This window comes from Candoia aspera, chromosome 8, assembly GCF_035149785.1.
Source record: "Candoia aspera isolate rCanAsp1 chromosome 8, rCanAsp1.hap2, whole genome shotgun sequence".
NCBI classification, from domain to species: Eukaryota; Metazoa; Chordata; class Lepidosauria; order Squamata; family Boidae; genus Candoia; species Candoia aspera.
In genome coordinates this window covers 31649260-31670179 of record NC_086160.1, presented here as the reverse complement: position 1 = coordinate 31670179, position 20920 = coordinate 31649260, and the positions used below count along the sequence as shown (strand labels likewise).

General features: G+C 41.4%; 1 protein-coding gene across 1 annotated transcript in view; it reads left to right on the top strand.

The window, feature by feature from the left end:
• Positions 1-244: 244 nt before the first annotated feature.
• CPE (carboxypeptidase E) overlaps positions 245-20920 on the top strand; it is a 56015-nt gene continuing 35339 nt past the window's right edge. The window contains exon 1 of the mRNA XM_063310097.1: positions 245-696. Coding sequence (XP_063166167.1) covers positions 378-696 — 319 coding nt within the window. The 5' untranslated portion in view covers positions 245-377. The remainder of the gene's footprint in view (positions 697-20920) is intronic.

The following is a 20920-nucleotide window of genomic DNA, read 5'->3' as shown; positions in this document are numbered from 1 at the left end:
AATTGGCACGAGAAAGAGAACGCTGGCGCGATGCTGTAGCCTTGCCGGCCTCGTTCAAGCCCGAAGGACGCCTAGCAAAGGGACGGCCAGGGCACCCCCCGCTGCTCCTAGATCTACGGTGCGTGGCAAAACGTCACCTCAGCATCCCCTGCGTGGAGGTGGTACATCCTGCGTCTCCCCTGGGCTCTGGAGCGAGTAGTAGAGCCTGCAGGGCTAGCGCCCCTTCCTGAATGGAGCAGGTTTAGCTCAGAAATAGCACGCCCGAGTGCTGCTTGCGTCGCTAAGGCAAACGCCAGAGCGGAGAGGAGAGGAGGCTTGGCTGGTCGGCAGAAGGAAGCCACAGTCCGCCTCTTCCTCCCCGGGGCTGCAGTTGAGACATGGCCGGGCGAGGTCGGCTTTGGGCACTGTTGCTGGCGCTCTGCGCCTTGCCGGCCAGTTTCTGTCTGCAGGATGCCGAAGCGGACGAGCCTGAAGCGCCGGCAACGGTCGGCGGGGGGGCAAACAGGCGGCGGCGCCTGAGCCAGCTGGACGGCATTTCCTTCGAGTACCACCGCTACCCGGAGCTGCGGGAAGCCTTGGTGTCAGTGTGGCTGCAGTGTCCGTCCATCAGTAGGATCTACACTGTGGGCCGGAGCTCCGAGGGCAGGGAGTTGCTGGTCATCGAGATCTCCGACAACCCTGGCGAGCATGAGCCTGGTAAGGCGGGAGGGCATCTCAGATCAAGCCGCTGCCATGCTCGGCTTGCCAATACCTGGGCGGCAGCGGGACTGATGCTGTAATCCCAGCAGCGGTTAGAGGGAAAGGTGGAGTGGGGTGGCGAGGGAAGATCGGGACTTCTTCCCTTCTTGTATCATCGCAGGAGACGAGCGTTGTCGAGGCATTATTTATATTTCCGTGAACCAATTTAAGGATCTGTTTGTGTGCTCGGAACTTCATGTAGGAAAAACTCGCTCAGCTATCGCGTAATGCCGATAGGCATCATCGTAATAACGTTGGCAGCAAGAGTATATTTTTGTGCTCTGGCCACATATATGTCTAGCTGGCAGTATGTAGGTAGACGGTGTTTACAGATGAGACTTTAATTTAGAACAGCAGGAATGGATTGGATGAGATAGCCTTCCATTTCTCTGTTTTTCTTTTCAGAAGAAAAAAATCTGTTAGTAAGGGCAGAATGCTTTTCAGGTGGTAGCACTCATGCCCCTTCCCCAACCTGGAGGAGTCTATTTGACTTGGATTGCAACTCCCAGGATTCCCAGCCAAAATGGCCAAAGGGAATTCTGGGAGATGCAGCCTCAACTCATTTGGAATGAGTCTGCAGACTAGATAGTGGAAATGTTAAATAAAGATGGCAGATTATGGATAGAGGACATCATTTGGATCCTTCACAAGGCAGCATGATCGTGCAAAACCTGGTCTAAAAGTACCCATACTGTGTTATGCATGTGGTGTTGACAGTTTTTTATAATCGTTGATTTCAAGAATGACTTTCTGTTTGTTGGCCTTTAGATCAGTAATTTTGCATCACCCCAGGTTTGTTCATAGGATAGCAAATAGTGCTTATGACTGCTAACAGCAACAAAATATAAGTTCAAGTGGAACATGAGAACGTAAAATTAACTCAGTAAAAACACATCTACAAAACAAAAGAAACAAACAAGCAGCACCCATCAGGTAAAATCTACTTTAACAAGCAAGCCTAAAATTGATATTTCCACTCCTTCCTCAACCTTATAATTTTTCTAACAGCTGGTTGCTTAGAATCTGTTGGGATCCTGATCCATGTGATTAGAATACACTATCTTTGTTTCCTTGATTTCATATCCCTTATGCCAGTACTATCTTTTAAGAGGACTTCTGGCTACAGCTACTTTTATGAAGGAGAAAGACAGACAGACCACCTTTCTGAGTTGGAAAACACTTAAATTGTGACTGTTACTGTATTTGTTTAAAGCAAATTGTATTGTCCTATATAAGCCTACTCCAATATGGCAATTGGCTTCAGTGAAGCTTGTTTCTCAGTAAGCATGTATAAATATATAGCTTAAATATGAACTGGGTCTGGTGTAATGGAACTAGGACACTTCTTGAAGGCAGTATGTACTTTTTATGCTTGTTAAATAATTCTATTTTACAAAAGTAGTGCATGAAACTGAGAATCTTTATCACAGATAGGATATGTCATTCCAAAAGCAGCAGCTGGATTCCTGTTCATTAAATATATGCATTAGAGATTGCAACGCATCAGAGAGACCATCAGGTGCCCAATCCAGAACTCTTTCCCTTGGTTGTCTCATCTGACTCAATGCCCAGATTCTGAAAACAAAGTTATGTTCTACCATAGATTAGCATGGGGTAATATCATAGAACAAGTGGTAAAATAAACCTTGCTCCACTCTGCAGCCAGTCTCAGGATGCTGTGTTTGGGTCACCTAATGTTAACCGAATTGCAAGGTCATTTCTTCTCAATCCCTGTCATGGTGTTAGACATAAGTAAGGGAAGTTTTGTGGGGATGGTTGCTGTGGACACTGTATTGGCACCCTTTGGAGAGCATAAGAGGTTCTGATAAATTGATTGGGACTGAAGTTCCAGGAACTCCTGAATTAGAACAGAGCAGGTTCACATACCCCAAGGGAAAACTGAAAATTGGTTCCTTATTGCTCCGCTGTGATCCTAAATATTTGCTTGATTTAAGTTTACATTGTGTCTAGAATTGTAAATAAAGATTGCAAAAGATGAATTACCTCATATTTTGGTACTGCCAAATGGTTTTCAGAAAATGATCATAATGAATACAATATAATAAAATGAATAGAACTCAATCTATATAACTGAGTAAGATTCAGGACTGGAATTTCTCTCCCTCTTGGTTAAACTACCGTACAAAGCGTTGTTGTTTATTCGTTTAGTCGCTTCCGACTCTTCGTGACTTCATGGACCAGCACACGCCAGAGCTTCCTGTCGGTCGTCAACACCTCCAGCTCCCCCAGGGATGAGTCCATCACCTCTAGAATATCATCCATCCATCTTGCCCTTGGTCGGCCCCTCTTCCTTTTGCCTTCCACTCTCCCTAGCATCAGCATCTTCTCCAGGGTGTCCTGTCTTCTCATTATGTGGCCAAAATATTTCAGTTTTGCCTTTAATATCATTCCCTCAAGTGAGCAGTCTGGCTTTATTTCCTGGAGGATGGACTGGTCTGATCTTCTTGCAGTCCGAGGCACTTTCAGAATTCTCCTCCAACAGTACAAAGCATACCTCTCAGCTAATGGAGGTATTAGAAAAGTCAAGGACCGGAAAAGCCCCATTTCTGTTTACCTGGGAATAAACCCAATTGAATTTAAAGTTACTAAGTAACTTTTGAGCCAATTGGTTTTTAGCTGCAGAAGTTAAACTTTTTAATATTTTAAATGTTTTTTGATGGTTCTTAAAGCTGGCTTGTTTCTGTGGTAAGCAAGTATATAGTTTGACTCTTCTATTTGGCCAGAATTAAAGGTAGTTAAAAGTACCACATCATTCTGCTAGGAGATCCATATTTGGATACTGAACACTTCAAGATGTGCAATTGGGGTGAAGTATGGTCATGATGCCTGTTGAAGGTGTGAGGATGTTGTGCTGAAGGAAAACATTGCAGAAAAGATCTGCACTCTGAATGGGAGGTTAGACAAATAAGGGAGTTCTTCCCTCCGTGTCTCCCCCAACCCATACTTAAAGGATAAAGATTCCTTCCATGATTTTTAAAAATAATTTGGGTAATGTGAGAAAAGTAGAGGACTGGGACTTATATTTTAGCTATCACACTCCTTCCAAACTATGAGGTAGGACCTTCTTGGTCTCATATGACAGGAGTTTCCAAGCATTAGACCCATGCATGTTTTCTCTTCACATCTCATAATAAACTACTACTGTGTTGCTGTAGAGAAAATTGAGAACAATTTATAATCGTGCAACAACACAGTAGTTTTGGCAGAACTCCTGATGCCTGAAGCAATTCATATATCAATGAAGATACACATGTTGCACATTTTGAGAGCCAGTTTGGCCTAGTGGTTAAGGTGCTAGGCTAGAAACCAGGAGACTGAGAGTTCAAGTCCCGCCTTAGGCATGAAAGCCGGCTGGGTGACCTTGAGCCAGTCGCGCACACTCAGCCCAACTCACCTCACAGGGATGTTGTTGAGGGGAAAACAGGAGGAGGAAGGAGTATTAGGTATGTTCTCCACCTTGAGTTATTTATAAAAAAAGTAATAAAGGCGGGTAAAAAAAATTACATTAAATTTTAAAAATTTAAATTTTAGGAAAAATGTTGCATTCCAGAGTAATTCATCACATTTTACAGCAGTCTTTCTCAACCTTTTTACCCTGGAGGAATTCTTGAAATAATTTTCAGGTCTTAGGGAACCTCTGCATAAAAATAGTTGAAACATACAAAAACTTTACAATACAATTCACTTCTAGCCTACATACAGGTAGTCCTCTTTTAACAACTGCCTCATTTAAGCGACCAGTCACAGTTACAACAATGATGAAAAAATAATTTTGCAACCAGTCCTCGCATTTACGACCTTTGTAGGTCTGTAAAGCAAAGGAAAGCTGAAGTAAGATTGTAAGCACAGTTGTGGTTTCACTTAGTGACTGTTTCACTTAATGACCAAGTTGCCAGTTCCAATTGTGGTCGCCAAATGCAAACTACCTGTAATCCCTGTTTTACAGTGTTTACAACAGCAGAGCACCAGGCCAGAAGCTGAATTGTGACACACAAAAATTCCAGCCACTGTGACTTCTAGCATTACATGGCGCACAAAGTTTAAAAAGCTATGTTTATCACAGAACTTAAGTCTCCATATATTTAAAGCTTTATTTAGAATTCATTTGATTTCTGTTAGATTTGGTTAGGGAAAAATTATTAGTCTGAAGGGTGAAGTTTTAGTAAAGATAATGTTTAAAGGTTTTAGCATATAGTTTTAATTACGTTTTGGTTTTAATATTATAATTTTTGCCTATTTTTTGGAATGGGTAGCATAAAGATGCATAAATAAATATTGCTGTCACTGACCAGAGAATGTTGAGCTACATATACTACTGCCCAGAATAATCCCTTCTTACATTTGGCACTCAACTGTCGAAAGGAGGTTAAGGTCAGATTGGAGAGCCTGGTTTCTATAGAGTTGGTTGAGTTGAGTTGAGTTTAATGTGGATGTTTTCTGTCTGTTCTGGCTAAGCATTTGTAACATCTCCTTGTTATCACAATAATGACATCCTGTCATAAATCTATATGTTTAAGCTGCTCAGTAGATGAGCATTTTGCAAGACACTGATAACTCTGAGTGATAGTAGACTGAGTCAGCTGTTGAAGCTATATATAATACAGATGTGATGTATTCCATTCTTGGGCTTATTTCAGGAAGCTTAGATTTTATAGCAAACTGATTTATGCACTTAACAATCCTGAAAGCTTAGTAATCAGAAATTGATACTGGCCTGGCTCTTTTGTTTCATTTACTGCATTCCACTGAGCTTGAATGCTGTTTGTAAGATACTGTACCCTATTGATGAATTTTGTGAACAATGATGTGGAAGCTTATTTTATATCTTATAGGTCAACTTGAGCTTTGGAGGTATCATTTAAGAAAAATAACGATATGCATACAAGGCAGTATTTTGGAGTGGAAGAATAGAGTTTTGGATTGGGCTGTGCAGATAAAGGGACAAGTTCAGGAGAAAAATAAATGATGTGCCTACCTGGGTGAGAAAAGTAAATCAAGAGTTGTTAGATTAAGCCACATACAGGTAGTTCTTGAGTTATGACTGTTTGTTCAGCAACCATTGGAAGTTACGACGGTGCTGAACGAAGGGACTTATGACTGGTCCTCGAAGTTATGACCGTTGCAGTGCCCCTGTGCTCAGGTGATCGCAATCTGGGCACTTGGCAACCTGTTTGCGCTTAAGACTGGTTGCCAAGCACCCCACGATTACGTGATCGCCATTTGCAACCTTCACTGTCAGCTTCCTACAAGCAAAGTCAATAGGGAAACTGGCAGGGGAGGTCACAAGTCATATGGGTAAGTCTCCCCAACCTACCCCAGCCTTTCTTCGCTTGCATGCAATGCACCCTTATCCCCCTTTTGCTTGCATGCATGCACCTTGTCCCCTTCGCATGCAGGCACCCACCAGTGCCCTCCTTCCCCCTTTGCTCACACGAACGCACCTATCAGCGTCGTTCTCCCCTCTTTGCTTGCACGCACCCACCCACCAGAGCCCTGCTTCCACTCGCACACTCACACACACACACACACCAATGCCCTCCTTCCCTCTTCACTTGCACACATACACCCACCAGTGCCCTCCTTCCTCCTTCACTCATATGCATGCACCAGTGCCCTCCTTCCCCCTTCGCTTGCTCACGTGCATCATGCCCTCCTTTTCCTGTTGCTCACTCGCACGCACCATGTCCCCTGTGAGCTGTGCTGCAGCTCTGGGGTTTTGCAGGAGGAAGGCTTTGCAGGAGGAAGGAGAAAGCCTCATAAACAGCCAGCAGCTTCCAACACGAGCTGCAGGGCACACCTCGGAAGCGCCTGCAGACTCTCCAGGGTGCTGGTGGGTGCAAGTGAACAAAGAAGGGAAGGAGTGTGCTGGTGGGTGTGAAGGAGGGAAGGAGGGCCAAGAAGCTCCTGAGCCCCAGCGTGGCAAGCAGCCCCAGAGCCGCATGATTCTGGGGCTGCTTGTCACCCTACAAGGCAAGGTGCAGGATGGCCAAAAGGGCAGAGATGCGGGGGAGGTAGGCAGGTGGAGGGAGCTGGAGGCAGTACCTTACTTTACTGAGGCTCGAGGCTGGGAGGGACTGAGCCCAGAATGGCTTGGATTGGAGTGGGTCCTTGGCTAGCGACCAGTGGAATTCGCTTAACGGGGAGTGCCGGGATTATCACTAAGCAATGCAGTCCTGTGACATTTCACTTTACGACCACATCACTTAGAGATGAAAATTCTGATCCCAATTGTGATTGTAAGTTGAGGACTACTTCTAAGCAACTAGTTCAATTTCTAGTAATCTTTGTGTTTCAGTATTCTACGGTTTTAGTATACATTCTTAAATTCTAATGTAAGTTATTTCATGTCTTTCTCATTTTTGTGTACTGTGACACCATTCTGTAACAGCCTTTCCTACAATTTACAGTATTGGACTACAGAGCCCATCACCCACAGTCATCATGCATCACAGTTCTAGTTGGGGATAATAATGATAATATTTCAGCACATATTGACTGCACCAAATTGGAGAAGGCTTCTGTACAACATAAGTGGGAACTCCTTCCTGCTTTAAATGATTGGGCAATTGGCTTGAATGAACTGCAGGAAGATTTATGAAATATATATACATTTATTTTAATACTCCAAACTGTGTACATTAGAAATAAAAATAAATATTCAGGAAGAAACCTGCTTCACTGTGTGAATGTTTTAAAAATACTATTTTTAAATATATATTTTTATTAAAAAAATTTAAAAAGGAAGATAAAAACTTATACAAACTAATATAAAATAAGAAAAAGAAATCAAAGAGAAAGCTAAAAGTGCAAGAGAGGGGAAAAAAAGTAAAAGAAAAATAGAAAAGAAAGAAAAACGATACAAAGAAATAGCTTCCGATCTTCTTTACAGCAGTTATAAGTACCATTATAAATTTACCTTTTACTCTATGATTACAACATAACTCTCTTCTTTCTATAATCCTGTCTAATCATCAAAACCATAAATATTACGTTCATTTTTTTCTGTTTCATGCAAAAAGTATATACGGGGTTTCCAGTCAGCAATAAAATACTATTGTTAATGTTGTAGAAGAAATGAGGAGTGGCCTATATATAGAATGTCCAAGCACACTGACTATTGTAGGGGAGCTAATGAAATAGCAGTGAATACCCAGAGATTGTGGAGAAATAATGTTACATCCACTGGAGTGGTCAACCTGGTAATTGATTCACCTATGCTATACATTGCTGCAGCCTGCATGTTCTCTTATTTTTGGCCTGAGCTAAATTATGACTCAGAATATGCACTAACACTATTAATCACTGGATATGTTCCTTTTTGTGTACTATTCTGATTCTATACAATAGTAATTCACAAGGCATGAGAACCTTAAAGTAATCCTTTTCCTGGTTGCTTTTGGCCCTTGCTGTAACTTTTGTTACACTACTATACATTCCATCTTTTGGTTTTATTTTAATATTGCTGATCGTTTTTTTAAACTTTTTGGAATGAAAATTGATTAAAATAAAACCCTAAAGAATCAGGCCAACTTGGAGACACTTCCCCTAACTTCAAATACTATGTGAAGAAAAAAAAAATCTACGTGCTGTGAAATTTTAGGATGGAATAGGACACTCTTTCAAACTGAGTGATGCTTGCCAGCTTTATTAAGAAGAGAATTTATGGAAGAGGAGAAATGAAGAATCTTTTACGGACCACTTAAAATGCTTTAAAGTACTTGCTCATGAGTAAAATTTTAAGATGGTAGAAGAATCGTGTGACCTACTTTGATAATAAATGAAATGCAGAGTTAAAGATTTACAATGCAATATTATCATAATGCATGATAAGGGGCTGCATTCTGGGAAAGATTGGCAGAATGCATCCATAAATATAAACTGGCAGTCAGAAGGCATGATGAAAATTCTATAATTTTACAACCCATAGCCAAGTTCATCTGCAATTTCAACTGGGAAATTATAGATATTCTAGATCAAGCCAGATCTAAGAATACAAGTTTAAGGATTCTTAGGAATTCTAGGCACTCTTGACACTCTGATAAATTAGCATCAACAGACATATAGAAACAAACCTCATTCAAAAGGAACAACCAAAGGTCAAAGAAAAGGGCAAACAACCCTGAGCACATCCTGCTTTCTCATACAACAATTAACCAACACCCAGGTAAGCAGAAAATGCCACCAGATTAGCAGGAACAACACTCCAGTCCCATGCAAGGCTTAGGACCAGCTGCTATGTATAAACAGCCAACAAACCTCACTTCTCCACTATTTTATAACATATTTTAAAGTAGGCATTCTTCCTTCACTTGACATACATTTCAGTTGCAATTAGAAAAAGATCTAGAAATGATTTAGAAGGGTACCTGTCAAAAGACAAATCCTAAACGTAGAATTGGCTCAAAGAAAAAGACTACTATTCTAAGGCATTTTTCCTAACATACAAACAGAGATTCACATACACTCAGATATAATGGAGTCACCCAAAGGTTTTATCTTTTGTCTTAAATAAAAGCTGAATAGGAAACATTGGAGGATCTGTGAAGGTTCCATGCGCGCAGATATTCATTAGAATGTCCGTTAGATACAAGAACACAGTGTGTATATATGGATTATTGATATTATTAAAATGCAAATATTTTACTTCATACATGTTTATGTTGCTACTTCTTAAACTTGGTCTCTCAATAACATCATCAGAACAGGATTTTTAAAACTTGCATATGAGTGTTTGTGCAGAATACAATAATTAAAAAAAAAAAGTAAGGCTTCCTGAATTGACCTCAGTTCAGTTCCTGGTGAGTTCAGGAACATGTCAATGCAGTGATAAGTAAATGGTTTAACATTGTTTTCTTCCAATATTTATTTATTTATTTATTTTATTATCAGTCTAATCTGTAGCTCTGGAAAAAAGTCTATCTACAGTATATGGTCAGTAAGAATTTCATGGAGAAAATCTATCTGTGTGGTTGCTAAGAGTCAACAACAATTTAATCAATCAATCAAACTATAGCCCTGGAATTTTTAGTTGGTCTTCCAATAAAATATTAACCAGAAGTTATTCTGGTTAGCTTTTTTGAGATTGCCAAGACAGGCTAGGTGAATGACACTTGACATATTAAAGATAAAATGATGACGTACGGTGTACAGAAAAACAAGTTTTGATGAAAAAGAATCATTGTGGCTTTTGCAAAGGTGAGATGTATGACATTTTAAAAGTCCTCTCCCCTGTTTAAGGGTCAACAAATGTGTATATACTGTAGTATGTGTGTTTTTTATATTGTGATATGGTTTTAATTGTTACTCTGCTTGTAAGCCACCCAGAGTCACTTTTTGTGAGATGGGAGGCTATATAAATTTGCTAAATAAATAAAGCTAAGTAGATAGGCATGATTATTTTGGCAAAGCACCTCACCAAACATAGCAGTCATGGGGTGAAATAATGGATCCACTTATGGATTGATTAAAGAACAAGAAGTTGAGTGTAGGAATAAAAGTACAGTGCATAATATAGAGGGATGCATGTAGTATGTTATATAATATTACCAGTGCTTTTTGACTGGTTAATTATCTAGAGCTAAGAAGTGACTTACAGTAATTTGCCTTGTAGTTAAAAAAAGGCTAATTGCAATGAGTTCCATTTCCATTTGAGGTATGAACCGGCAGTTGTGAGTTGTGTCAGTGGGAAAACCTCCCAAAAGAACTCCAATCAACTAGGTTCGATGGTTCAAAGAAAAGGATTTATTTGTAACGCATTTGCAAAGGCGGGTTCCTTCGTGTAAGAAAAAGGAACCCTGAACAAAACCAGCTCAAAGCTTTTATACCCTCTCTGCCGCCGCCCCCCCTCCCCTTAGAGGGCTTGGCTTACAATCTTTCTAAATGTCTTCTTTCATCCATTGAGACCCATGTATGACCTCATGAAGTCGAAACATTTACCCTTCACATGAATTCGAAACATTTACCCTTTTTATTTCACCCCCAGCTCACAATCCCCCCTTTTTCTTTCTGCCCACTTTGTCTCGAATTCAAGTAACATTGCTTGCTCATCTTTCCAAGAGATGCAACAATTCCGCTAACAATTCTTTAAGTTGTGAGTACATAATGGGGCACACTGAATACAGCAACACATACCCAGAAGAATACAAATTACAACAAGTATAATTAGCAAAAGCTGTTTTACCCATCCAAACCCTGGTAACCAATTCCACAACCAATCCCAGTCACCCTTTTCACTGGACGAAAACCACTCTTTGTGATGTTGACTAATGGAATTCTCCATCTCTTTGATCGTGTGGGTGATATTGACCTGATTATCTGATATATAGACACAACAGTATTCGTGTAGGAGTGCACACACTCCTCCAGTAGCGGCCAATATGTGATCCAATGCTTCCCGATTTTGAAGGGCTACATGCCTCATCTGTCCCATCTCCTGATTCAAAGCCTTAAAGTTTTTAATAGACGAGTTAAACATCCCTTCGGCCCAATTGCTTAAGAGGAGAATATCTCTATAGTTTAGGCCTACTCCAAGGTTCGCCCATATTGCCTGTCCTACTGCTGTTCCCACTCCTCCACTTATGGGGTTCTGTACACTCCTCCTGTTTCTTACTCTGAGGTGCCTAGGAAGATGATCCTGAGGTATAACTCGCAAGTTTGGAGATACCTTCCCAATAGTACACACTCCCTTCCAAGGTAACGGTAATCCCTTATAAGCCCTTGGGCCGCATAGGAACCAATATCCGGGTCCCAAGAACAAATACCCAGGGTCATTTTGCTGGGAGTCCCCTTGTTGAATCCCTACCACATCAAAGTTAGCCACCCCTCTCATCATGCTAGCCACCATACAAGCAGGACTACTTTTATTATTTATCTTGCACAGGCTTGCCTGATTCCAGTAGTTCTGACAAGAAGAATACCATCCCACATCGATCCCCTTGGTTTGGTTAGAAGCAATACATAATGCTGCAGAGTCAACCCCTGGTCCCCCTATCATTCCAATCGTATTATTTTGCTTTCCATTCCAGGCATATATCTGGCTTTCATTAGCATCGTTCCACTCACTCTCACTTAAAGGGATAAAATCCCAACTTCCTCCTTCTAACCCATGGGCTGATATCTTTCCACATATCCAACAATTGGTTTTATTTAATAACCTTGCATGTTCCTCCGCTCGCTTAATCCACCCATTCTCTTTCCACACTTCACAGGCAATACAAACAGACATGCTTAATACAATTGCACCACCAAAAAGGTATCTCATCATTTCAAAGTCACTTTCAACGGCTGTCCTTCCACTGGGATGGCTTTCCACTGAGATGGTTCAGGGGCTGGTACCGCCTTCACTCAGCTGTAGCGCGTCCAACCTCCTCTGGTACGGACTGCTGATTCTGTGGTTAGCAGCACTTGGAATGGCCCTTCCCAGCTAGGCTGCAACTTTTCGTTTTTCCAGGTTTTTATCAGGACCCAACTACCAACTTCGTGAGGATGTTGGTTGCCAATCAGCGGAGGTCTTTGCACCAACAGGCCCTGTTTGTGTAGGGAAGACAAGGAACACAAAAGGGCCTGCAAATATTTTCGAAGGAACATATCCCGGAATTCAGGAATGGGGTTCCCTATAGTTGCCAAATAAGGACGGCCCATTAACATTTCAAAAGGAGACAACCCCACGTCCTTCCTAGGACAGGTCCTCATCCGTAGGAGTGCTATTGGGAGATTTTTAGTCCATGGCAATCCATTCTCTAGCTGCAATTTGGTCAGATGCTTTTTTAACTCCTCGTTCGCTCTCTCTACCTTTCCGCTGGATTCCGGATGCCAAGGGGTGTGTAAGTCCCATCTTACCCCGACTGCCTCCATTACTCCTTGCAAAACCCTTTGGACAAAATGTGTTCCTCTGTCAGAGTCAATACATTCCATCATCCCATATCTCGGAATGATTTGTTCCAGCAGGATCTTGATTACCATAGCTGCTGTGGCTTTCCTGGTAGGAAAAGCCTCAACCCATCCTGTCAGCTGATTCTTGATAACCAGCAGATATTTCCACCCTCCTTTTTCTGGCAACTCCGTATAGTCTATTTGTGCTCTCTGGAACGGCCAGGAATGGTCTGCCTCCTGCCTCTTTCTTTCTTGCTGCCTTTTTATTTACCTTCAAACATATTAAACATTTCCAACACACACTATGAGCAATTGTCCACATGTTCAAACTCCAATATGTTCCTTTTACAGCCTCAACCAGAGCATCAGTTCCCCAATGCCCTCCTTCGTGGACTTTCTCTAAAATTCCCCTCATAGTCACTGGGGATATCACTTCCACTCCATTTGCTGTCCTCCACCCCTTTTCTTTCTTTTCACAACCCTCAGCTTCTAACTTTTCTCTTTCCTTTTCACTGGGCTCCCAGGCAGGCTCCTCAGACTTCTCCAATGTTGGTATTAGAGCCATTTGAAGCTCTACCTGTCCAGCCGCCTCCTTTGCCCACTTATCTGCCCACCTATTTCCTACCACCTCCGGACTCTGGCCTTTCTGATGAGCAGGAACATACACCACTGCCACCCTTTGAGGTCGGGTTAATGCCTCCGAAGTCTGCTCCACCTGCTGAATCTGCTCCACCTGTTTCCCATCAGCTTTTATAAATCCTCTTTCTTGCCATATTTTACCAAAGGTATGGACCACTCCCCAGGCGTATCTTGAGTCCGTCCAAATAGTGACCTCCATTCCTTTGGCCAATTCCAGGGCTCTGGTCAGGGCAAAAAGTTCACACCTTTGTGCTGACCACGCAGGTGGTAAGGCTCCTTTCTCTACCACTTCTCCATTTCCTTCTACAATAGCAAAACCCGACTTTCTCTTTCCCTCCTCCACTTTACTTGATCCATCAATAAACCATCTTTCCCCTGTGTTTAAAGGCATCTCTTCCAAATCAGCCCTAACCTTCATTTGTAAGTTGATCAAAGCCTGACAATCGTGCTCCTCTGGTTCCCACTCCTTTCTCTCTCCCACCAGGAACTCAGCAGGGTTCAAGTTCTTGTCCATCCCTACCATAATCATAGGGTCCGTTCTCAGCAGGGTCTCATATTTTAAAATTCGGCCCTCATTCATCCAAGTAGTAGCTAGCTGGCTTAATACAGAAGTTATCTGGTGAGGGGAATGTACTATGATTGCCCCTCCAAAAGTTAGCTTCTTACTTTCAACCACCAACACTGCAGCTGCCGCCACTCCCTGCACACAAGCGGGCCATCCCTGGGCCACGGGGTCCAATTGCTTACTTAAGAAAGCCACAGGTTGGAAACAACCTCCTCTCTTCTGGGCTAGGACCCCAATGGCGGTTCCAGCATTCACAGTAACATACAAATGAAAGGGCAATTTTAAATTTGGCAACGCTAACATCGGAGCCGAGGTCAGCGCCCTTTTCAACGTTTTCCACTTTTCCTCATCAAGTTCGGTCCACTCAACCTGATCTCCCTGGCTCTCAGTTAGCTTTCTATACAAGAATTGGGCTAACACTGAATATTGATCAATCCACAAACGGCAGTATCCTAACAACCCCAAAGCCCTTCTCACTTCGGTTTTATTCCATGGAGGTTGTAAGCTCATTATCCCTTTTATCCTTTCGGGGTCCAGAGACCTGATCCCCTGGGAAATATAATGTCCCAAATATTTCACCTTGTTTTCCACAAACTGCAACTTTTCTTTTGACACTTTCAATCCTTGCTCTTTTAACCAATTCAGCAATTGAATCGATCTTTCAGTCACTTCAGCTTTCTTTTTCCCTGACAACAATAAGTCATCCACATACTGGAGCAATGTTACCCTGCTCTCAGTACTTCCTGTAAACTCCTGCAATTTTTCCTCCAACGCCTGCCCAAACAACAACGGACTCTCAGTATATCCCTGAGGCAACACTGTCCATCTCAACTGCCGGTTTCTCCCTGTCTCCAGGTCTTTCCATTCATAGGCAAAAAGTGGTCGACAGCCTTCATCAAGCAGGCAAGACCAAAAGGCATCTTTCAGATCTATAACGGTGAACCACTTATCCTCCACCAGTATCTGCTCCAGAATGGTGTAAGGGTCCGGGACAGTGGGAAAGCGTGGCACGACTATTTCATTATTTTTTCTCAAATCCTGCACTAGCCAGTATTTCCCATCCTTCTTGGGCACCGCCAAAATAGGAGAATTAAAAGGGGACAGTTGGTTCCAACAGTCCTTGTTCCAAAAGAGTGTCTATCACTGGTTTGAGTCCCTCCCTTCCCTTTTTACTTAAGGGATACTGCGGGGTCCAAAGTTTAGTGACTCCTGGTTTAATCATGATTTGAATAGGAGGAATGTTCATTTTGCCTATTGCCCCATTCTCTGACCACACACTTGGATCTATTTTCGCCTCCTCCACTTCCGTTAAAGGACACATTTGGGTATCCTCCTTTTTATTCCAAAGTTCAAACCCAAACACATGCAACAAATCCCTTCCCAACAAATTAATTCCTGCCTGGGGTAAATACAATACATCCATAGATACATGATCTTCACCCATCTCCAATTCCACTTCCTTGAGCACTTCAGCCAGTTGCGGATTTCCACTAACTCCCACAATTCTGAGACTGCTTCCTTGGACCTTTTTTCTGCCAGGCACCAGCTCGCAAAGCGAAGTTTGGCTGGCACCCGTGTCTACCAGGAACCTCCGTTCCTGGCGGTCGGGACCCACTAACAGTTTTACCAGTGGCTCTCCGTGGGTCCCTCTTGGAGAGCCGGAACCTCCCTAATCATACAGGGCATAGGCCTTCCCCCCCCCTTCCTTGACTTCATCCCAGAGAGGGCATCTCCGCACATAATGCCCTTCTTTGCCACATCGGAAACATTACCGGCAAAGAGGTCACCATTATCCCTCTTCTCACTGCCCTTCCTGCCCATATTTATACTATCTCAATTCCTCCCAGACCTCCCCAAGTTACATCTCCCGTCCCCCCTTCTGGGGTGACCCCTCTCTTCCCACCTTCTCTGATTCCCCTTGTCCACCTCATTTTTAGCCGTGGCCTGAATTGCGGCCAGCATCATTTGAGTCCTTTGCCGTGTCTTTGTAGACTCCCGATTCATAAAGACCTGTTGGGCCACCCTTAACAATTCAGTAATCCCAGTGTCAGTCCACCCATTGATCTTCTGAATCTTCTTCTGGATGTCCGGCCAAGCCTTCGTCACGAACTGCATTTTTAACATGCTCTCGAAGGCCGGCGATTCAGGCGCAATGCCTGAGAACTTTGTCAACCCTTCCCGCAAACGATTGCAAAACTCACCCGGAGATTCCTCCCTCCCTTGAGTTATTTCAAAAGCCTTTGTCAAATTCTTGCCCTGTGGTATAGCTGTTTTTATTCCTTCTAGGATTATTGAGTTCAAGTCCCTCATATGTTCTCGGTGGATTGCGTTGTTAATGTCCCACCCTGGGTCAGCTGCCAGGTATTTCACATCAGCTGCCACTACCTGGGGTCCCCCACCTCCTTGCCTTCCCCACACTGCCATGGTGCTCCGCCTGATCAGCTCCCTCTCCTCCGGGGTGAACAGGTGAGCCAAGATGAACATCAATTCCTGGTAGGTATAATCGGCGGGCCCCAGGAACAGCTCCAACTGTTCCGCCACCCCATGAGCGTCTTCATGAAGTTTCGGGAGAGTTTTCTTTAAATCCCGTAATTCTGCAGGTTTTATAGGTATGGCCACAAACACGGTGACCGGGGCTCGTTGCGTTAGGTCGGAGCCCTGGGAGCCGAGCTAAGAGGACCGGGCGAAGTCACTTCATCAACGGGAAGCGGTGCGCACTTACCCCACCTGGGTCCTACCAGACCAAATCTTGATTTCACAGACTAATTTGGGAGTGGAGGTGTCCATTCTTCCCTGTTGTTCATTAAATCAGAGAGTAAGTCCTAACTAAAAAAAAGACATTATTTTATGTCATATGCATAATGATGTAAATGGAATTGGAATTTCATCAATTAAATTGTTATTTGCTAAACTAAGGTCTCAGTGTAGATGCTTTTCTGTGGTCAATGTAACTTGCTCATGTCCATGTAGAGCTGCACTAAAACTCACCAAAGCTTATGCCTTTTAATATCATTTGCTAGTTGGAAAAGGTGCTACCAGATTCCTGATTTTTGCCACCATAGACAAACATGGCTCTCCTACAGTGACTACAACTATACAGAAGTCAGTTATTTCTACTAAATACTTGGGTTTTAGGCTAAGTGTGTTGCATTGCTTTAGCATCTGATACAGTCTTTGGAGCCATATATTCTTTTAAAATGATTCAGATATAATTCACTATTTGTACATTTCCTGCTATTTCTTGCAAGAGCATAATGTAAAAGTATCTTTTCACTATTGATGCATGGAATGCCTGAAGTCAACATTATAAAGAGAAGATGGAGAGAAAAAGGAAGCTGTATTGATAGGGAATTGGCAAAATGAGAGAATTGATCCTCTTTCAGAGTTTACAGGCTTATTTAAGCAGCCTAACAGCTCTTTCCAAAACATTTACATGTTGAAAGAAGGTTTTTCTTTTAAGGGCTAAAGACTGAAGTTTATTGAGAGAAGTTGATTTGATTCCAGGAGTACACTAAGGTTTGAGCAGTATTGCAGTACAACATTCTACTTAAGTATATAGCAGCAATCTGAATAGAAAATAGAGCAGATGGCTTTTGCTGATCCTAGTCTAATACTAATTTACTACTACACATAACATTGTGCAAGCCTAAATGTTTTCTTCCATCATACCTCATCTCCTGGACACTTCTTTTGTCATGATTTTTTTTTTTGTCTGTGAATGCCACACCATATAATGCAGTGCTTCTCAACCTTGGCAGCTTCAGGCTGTGTGGACTTCAACTTCCAGAATTCTGGGAGTTGAAGTCCACATAGCTTAAAGTTGCTAAGGTTGAGAAATACTGATTTAATGGCTGTTATCCCTGGTTCAGCAAAATAGATCCAGAGATATCTGGGAAGGAGGAAGAAGTCCCCCATGTGTCCCTTCCTCCTTGACAAGGATTCCTCCGGAAGTATGATTGTAGTCAAGCTGAACTTCCTAGAACACAATACATGTCCAGCCATTTTATAATCTGTTATCAATGACCCTTCCCTTCACTTAGCTCTGGAATAAGAAGGAAAGCAATGCATGTTCTTCCCAAAACCTTGAAAGCCAGAGTAGATCAAACCTTTTGGAAATTATAAAAACCTTAGCCGTGCACATACTGATTTAAATAAGTTATTTAAAACAAACAGCACTGCCAAATGTCTGGAAATAAAAAGTTTATTTCAAAAGAGAGAGAGAACAGAAGGAAAAAGAAAGTCACAGACCCCGTTTCTGGCAGCATTCATAAAGTCAGTCTAAATTTGCAAGTTTCAAGTTATAAAACTGAATAGAGGCCTAAGGTGCAGAGAGAGTAATAGGATGGCCTGGAAAAGAATATATTTGAATTCATAATAAAATTATATTAGATTCAGCTTGGGAACAAAGTCACATTTCTTGGACTGTGAAAGCAGCAAAAGCAACCTCCTAGTACAGATTGACAGTTTCCCCAACAGGGGTAATATTATCCCCTTTCATTCAGGGGCCTAGTCAACATATCAAAAAATCGAACAATCCCATACTTGGGTAAGAAAAATTCTGGCCAGTTTGGTCTGAAGAAATCAACTTAATTTTTGGCTCTGTACTTGGAAATGAAATAGAAAATCTATATGTATGTTTAGATTTCACCGCATGTTGCCAACTTTCAAGTATTTTAGGAGGCATTGTCAATGTGACTCATTAAGAAATCACATCTTTTTTTCAGACAGCTGCTTTGAAAAGGTGCTATATTCATACTTTCACATGTTTCAGGGCACTTCTTTTCAGTCATTTTTAAAGCATGCACAGTTCTAGTATATTCCTGTTGTTGGCTGAACTCTGAAATATCTTGGGCTGTGAATTAATAACTTATGATTACTTCCAAAAAGCAGTGCAAGAAATGGCCAGAATGCTTTGATGATGGATCATAGACATGGTACAGATTAGTAATATTACCTTTTGCTTGTATTGGCCAAAGGTAATAATCCAGCTTGAATGGAATTGGTGATATTTTTCAGAAAGAAATGAGTAAATGTGTTTTTCAGGGACAATTAGGATTTCCTAAATCCTTCTATTCTGCCCTCACCCCAGGTTGGAGATGACAAATTGAAAATTGAAGAACAGTCTGACATAGACGTTGCTATGGTTACAGAATTAGCAGGCTGAAGTGGCTTCTATTGGTCTGCAACTAGCACAAGTTGTTTGACTAACATTAGCATGCTGTCTCCTGCTGCTTTTATATGCCAAGACCATCTGGCACAGGCAGTATTTAAAGGTGCAGCTCTGTTCTGAAAAGAACCGAGCAGCTTGCTTTGATTTATTGTCAATTATGTTGACTAAGTGTACAATTTTTTAAAGAAGGGCATGATACATTAAGCCATCCTTTCTCAACTGGGGTTCTGCAGCACTCTGGAGGTTCCCTGAGACCTGCAAATTATTTCAAGGGTTCCTCCAAAGAAAAAAGGTTGAGAAAGGCTGCCAGCAAAACTTCCTTACCTGTTTTTGTTGATATTACTTAAACTATAATCATACTATGCTTTTTCCTCATGGATCAAGATGACTATTATTATATTTTCTTTATATGTTTGTATGTATGTATTCCTTTTTTTGAAGGTACCCACTAGAGAATCCTTTTTTCAAAATGGATACAGATGAAATGTTCCACTGAGAGTGCAGAAGATTATTTTGCTAAATGCCTTTGGATTCTAGTATGGGAGTGGTTATCTTTTTATTTGTATGGATTCTATTATTCTTTAGTTCTGATTTACATCAAAATCTTTTCAATTTCCATTGTGTTTTTCCCTGTTACAATTTATGCTATAGTATTTCATTATTCCCAAGAATGTAGAATGAAAGGAATAGTTCCAGCAAAAGCCCATTCTAAGCAAAACCAGATCCCATCAGATTATGGAAAGAAATGTACTTTTAAAGCCAAATACTATGATATACATCTTACATTAGGTGATTTCCATGAGGTTACCATAAGTGTAAAACAACAGAGAATTCAGCCATTGAACTGAATCTGAGCCAATTTAAATTCAGTTCTTGATGAGGGTAGAATTATGTAGTATAACAGGAATGCCTCCTCTTTTTACTTCATTATTATGTTTTGCATTTATGCTACAGATTTTGCCCTTGGTTATTCAAGTATTTTCTGTAGTTTAAGCCAGATTGTTTTATGTTTAACAGGACAATTGCCTAATGAAGAGAGCTTGTATCTAATTCGCTATTCCATAGATTTCAACCCCTTCCGATTAAAGTTTCGGTGCCAAGCAGATTATATAGAAACATGACAAATAATTGATGAATAATAATAATCACTGAAGATAAACAGAACTATCACTACTATAGAAATATTAATGATCGTTCTGTTTATCTTCAGTGATTATTACAAATTAACTACAATATTACTATATTCTTTTGTACTTATAGTCTGCTGCTTATTTCCAGGAGGCAAGTTTAAAATGGGTGATAAAGAACATAAACACTAGTGATAAAAAGATAAAAGAAGTTTGTTTGTCAATGTGATATATGTATGTGAATGTAAAAAATCCTATGGACTTGAGAGACAGTGCCTCTTAATATGTCTCTGTTTTGTGAAACCACTTGGGTCTAAAGTGTGTTGCCTGGAGAACAGAACCTAGGGATGGATTGAAAACAAAGCAGCTAAACTAATCCATATATTTACCACTCCCAAGGGCTATTCCAATTACCATTCAGGAAACAAAATGAGTCTCTGCTTTTGGTGCCATATTCAGCTGTGCAATATGTAGTTTAAGGGAAGTTTAGTCTGTAGAATAAATGAGATTGGTAGTATTGTCTTCTACTATGTTTCATAATATGCTTTTTATGTTCTTTATCCACCAAGACACCATTGCCTCTAATGACTAGAAAATAATTATCCATTTGAAAGGGGATACTTCCCATCATTTCAATCATTTTCCATCATTTCAACCTATTGAATGTTTCATTTTTAAGAGAAGCACCAAGAAATTCTATACTTATAGGGGTTTATAGCAAAGTCAGAAAAAGGTAATTTGACAGAAAAGCCAATCTCAAAGAATGCACATATGGAAGAGACAGAACAC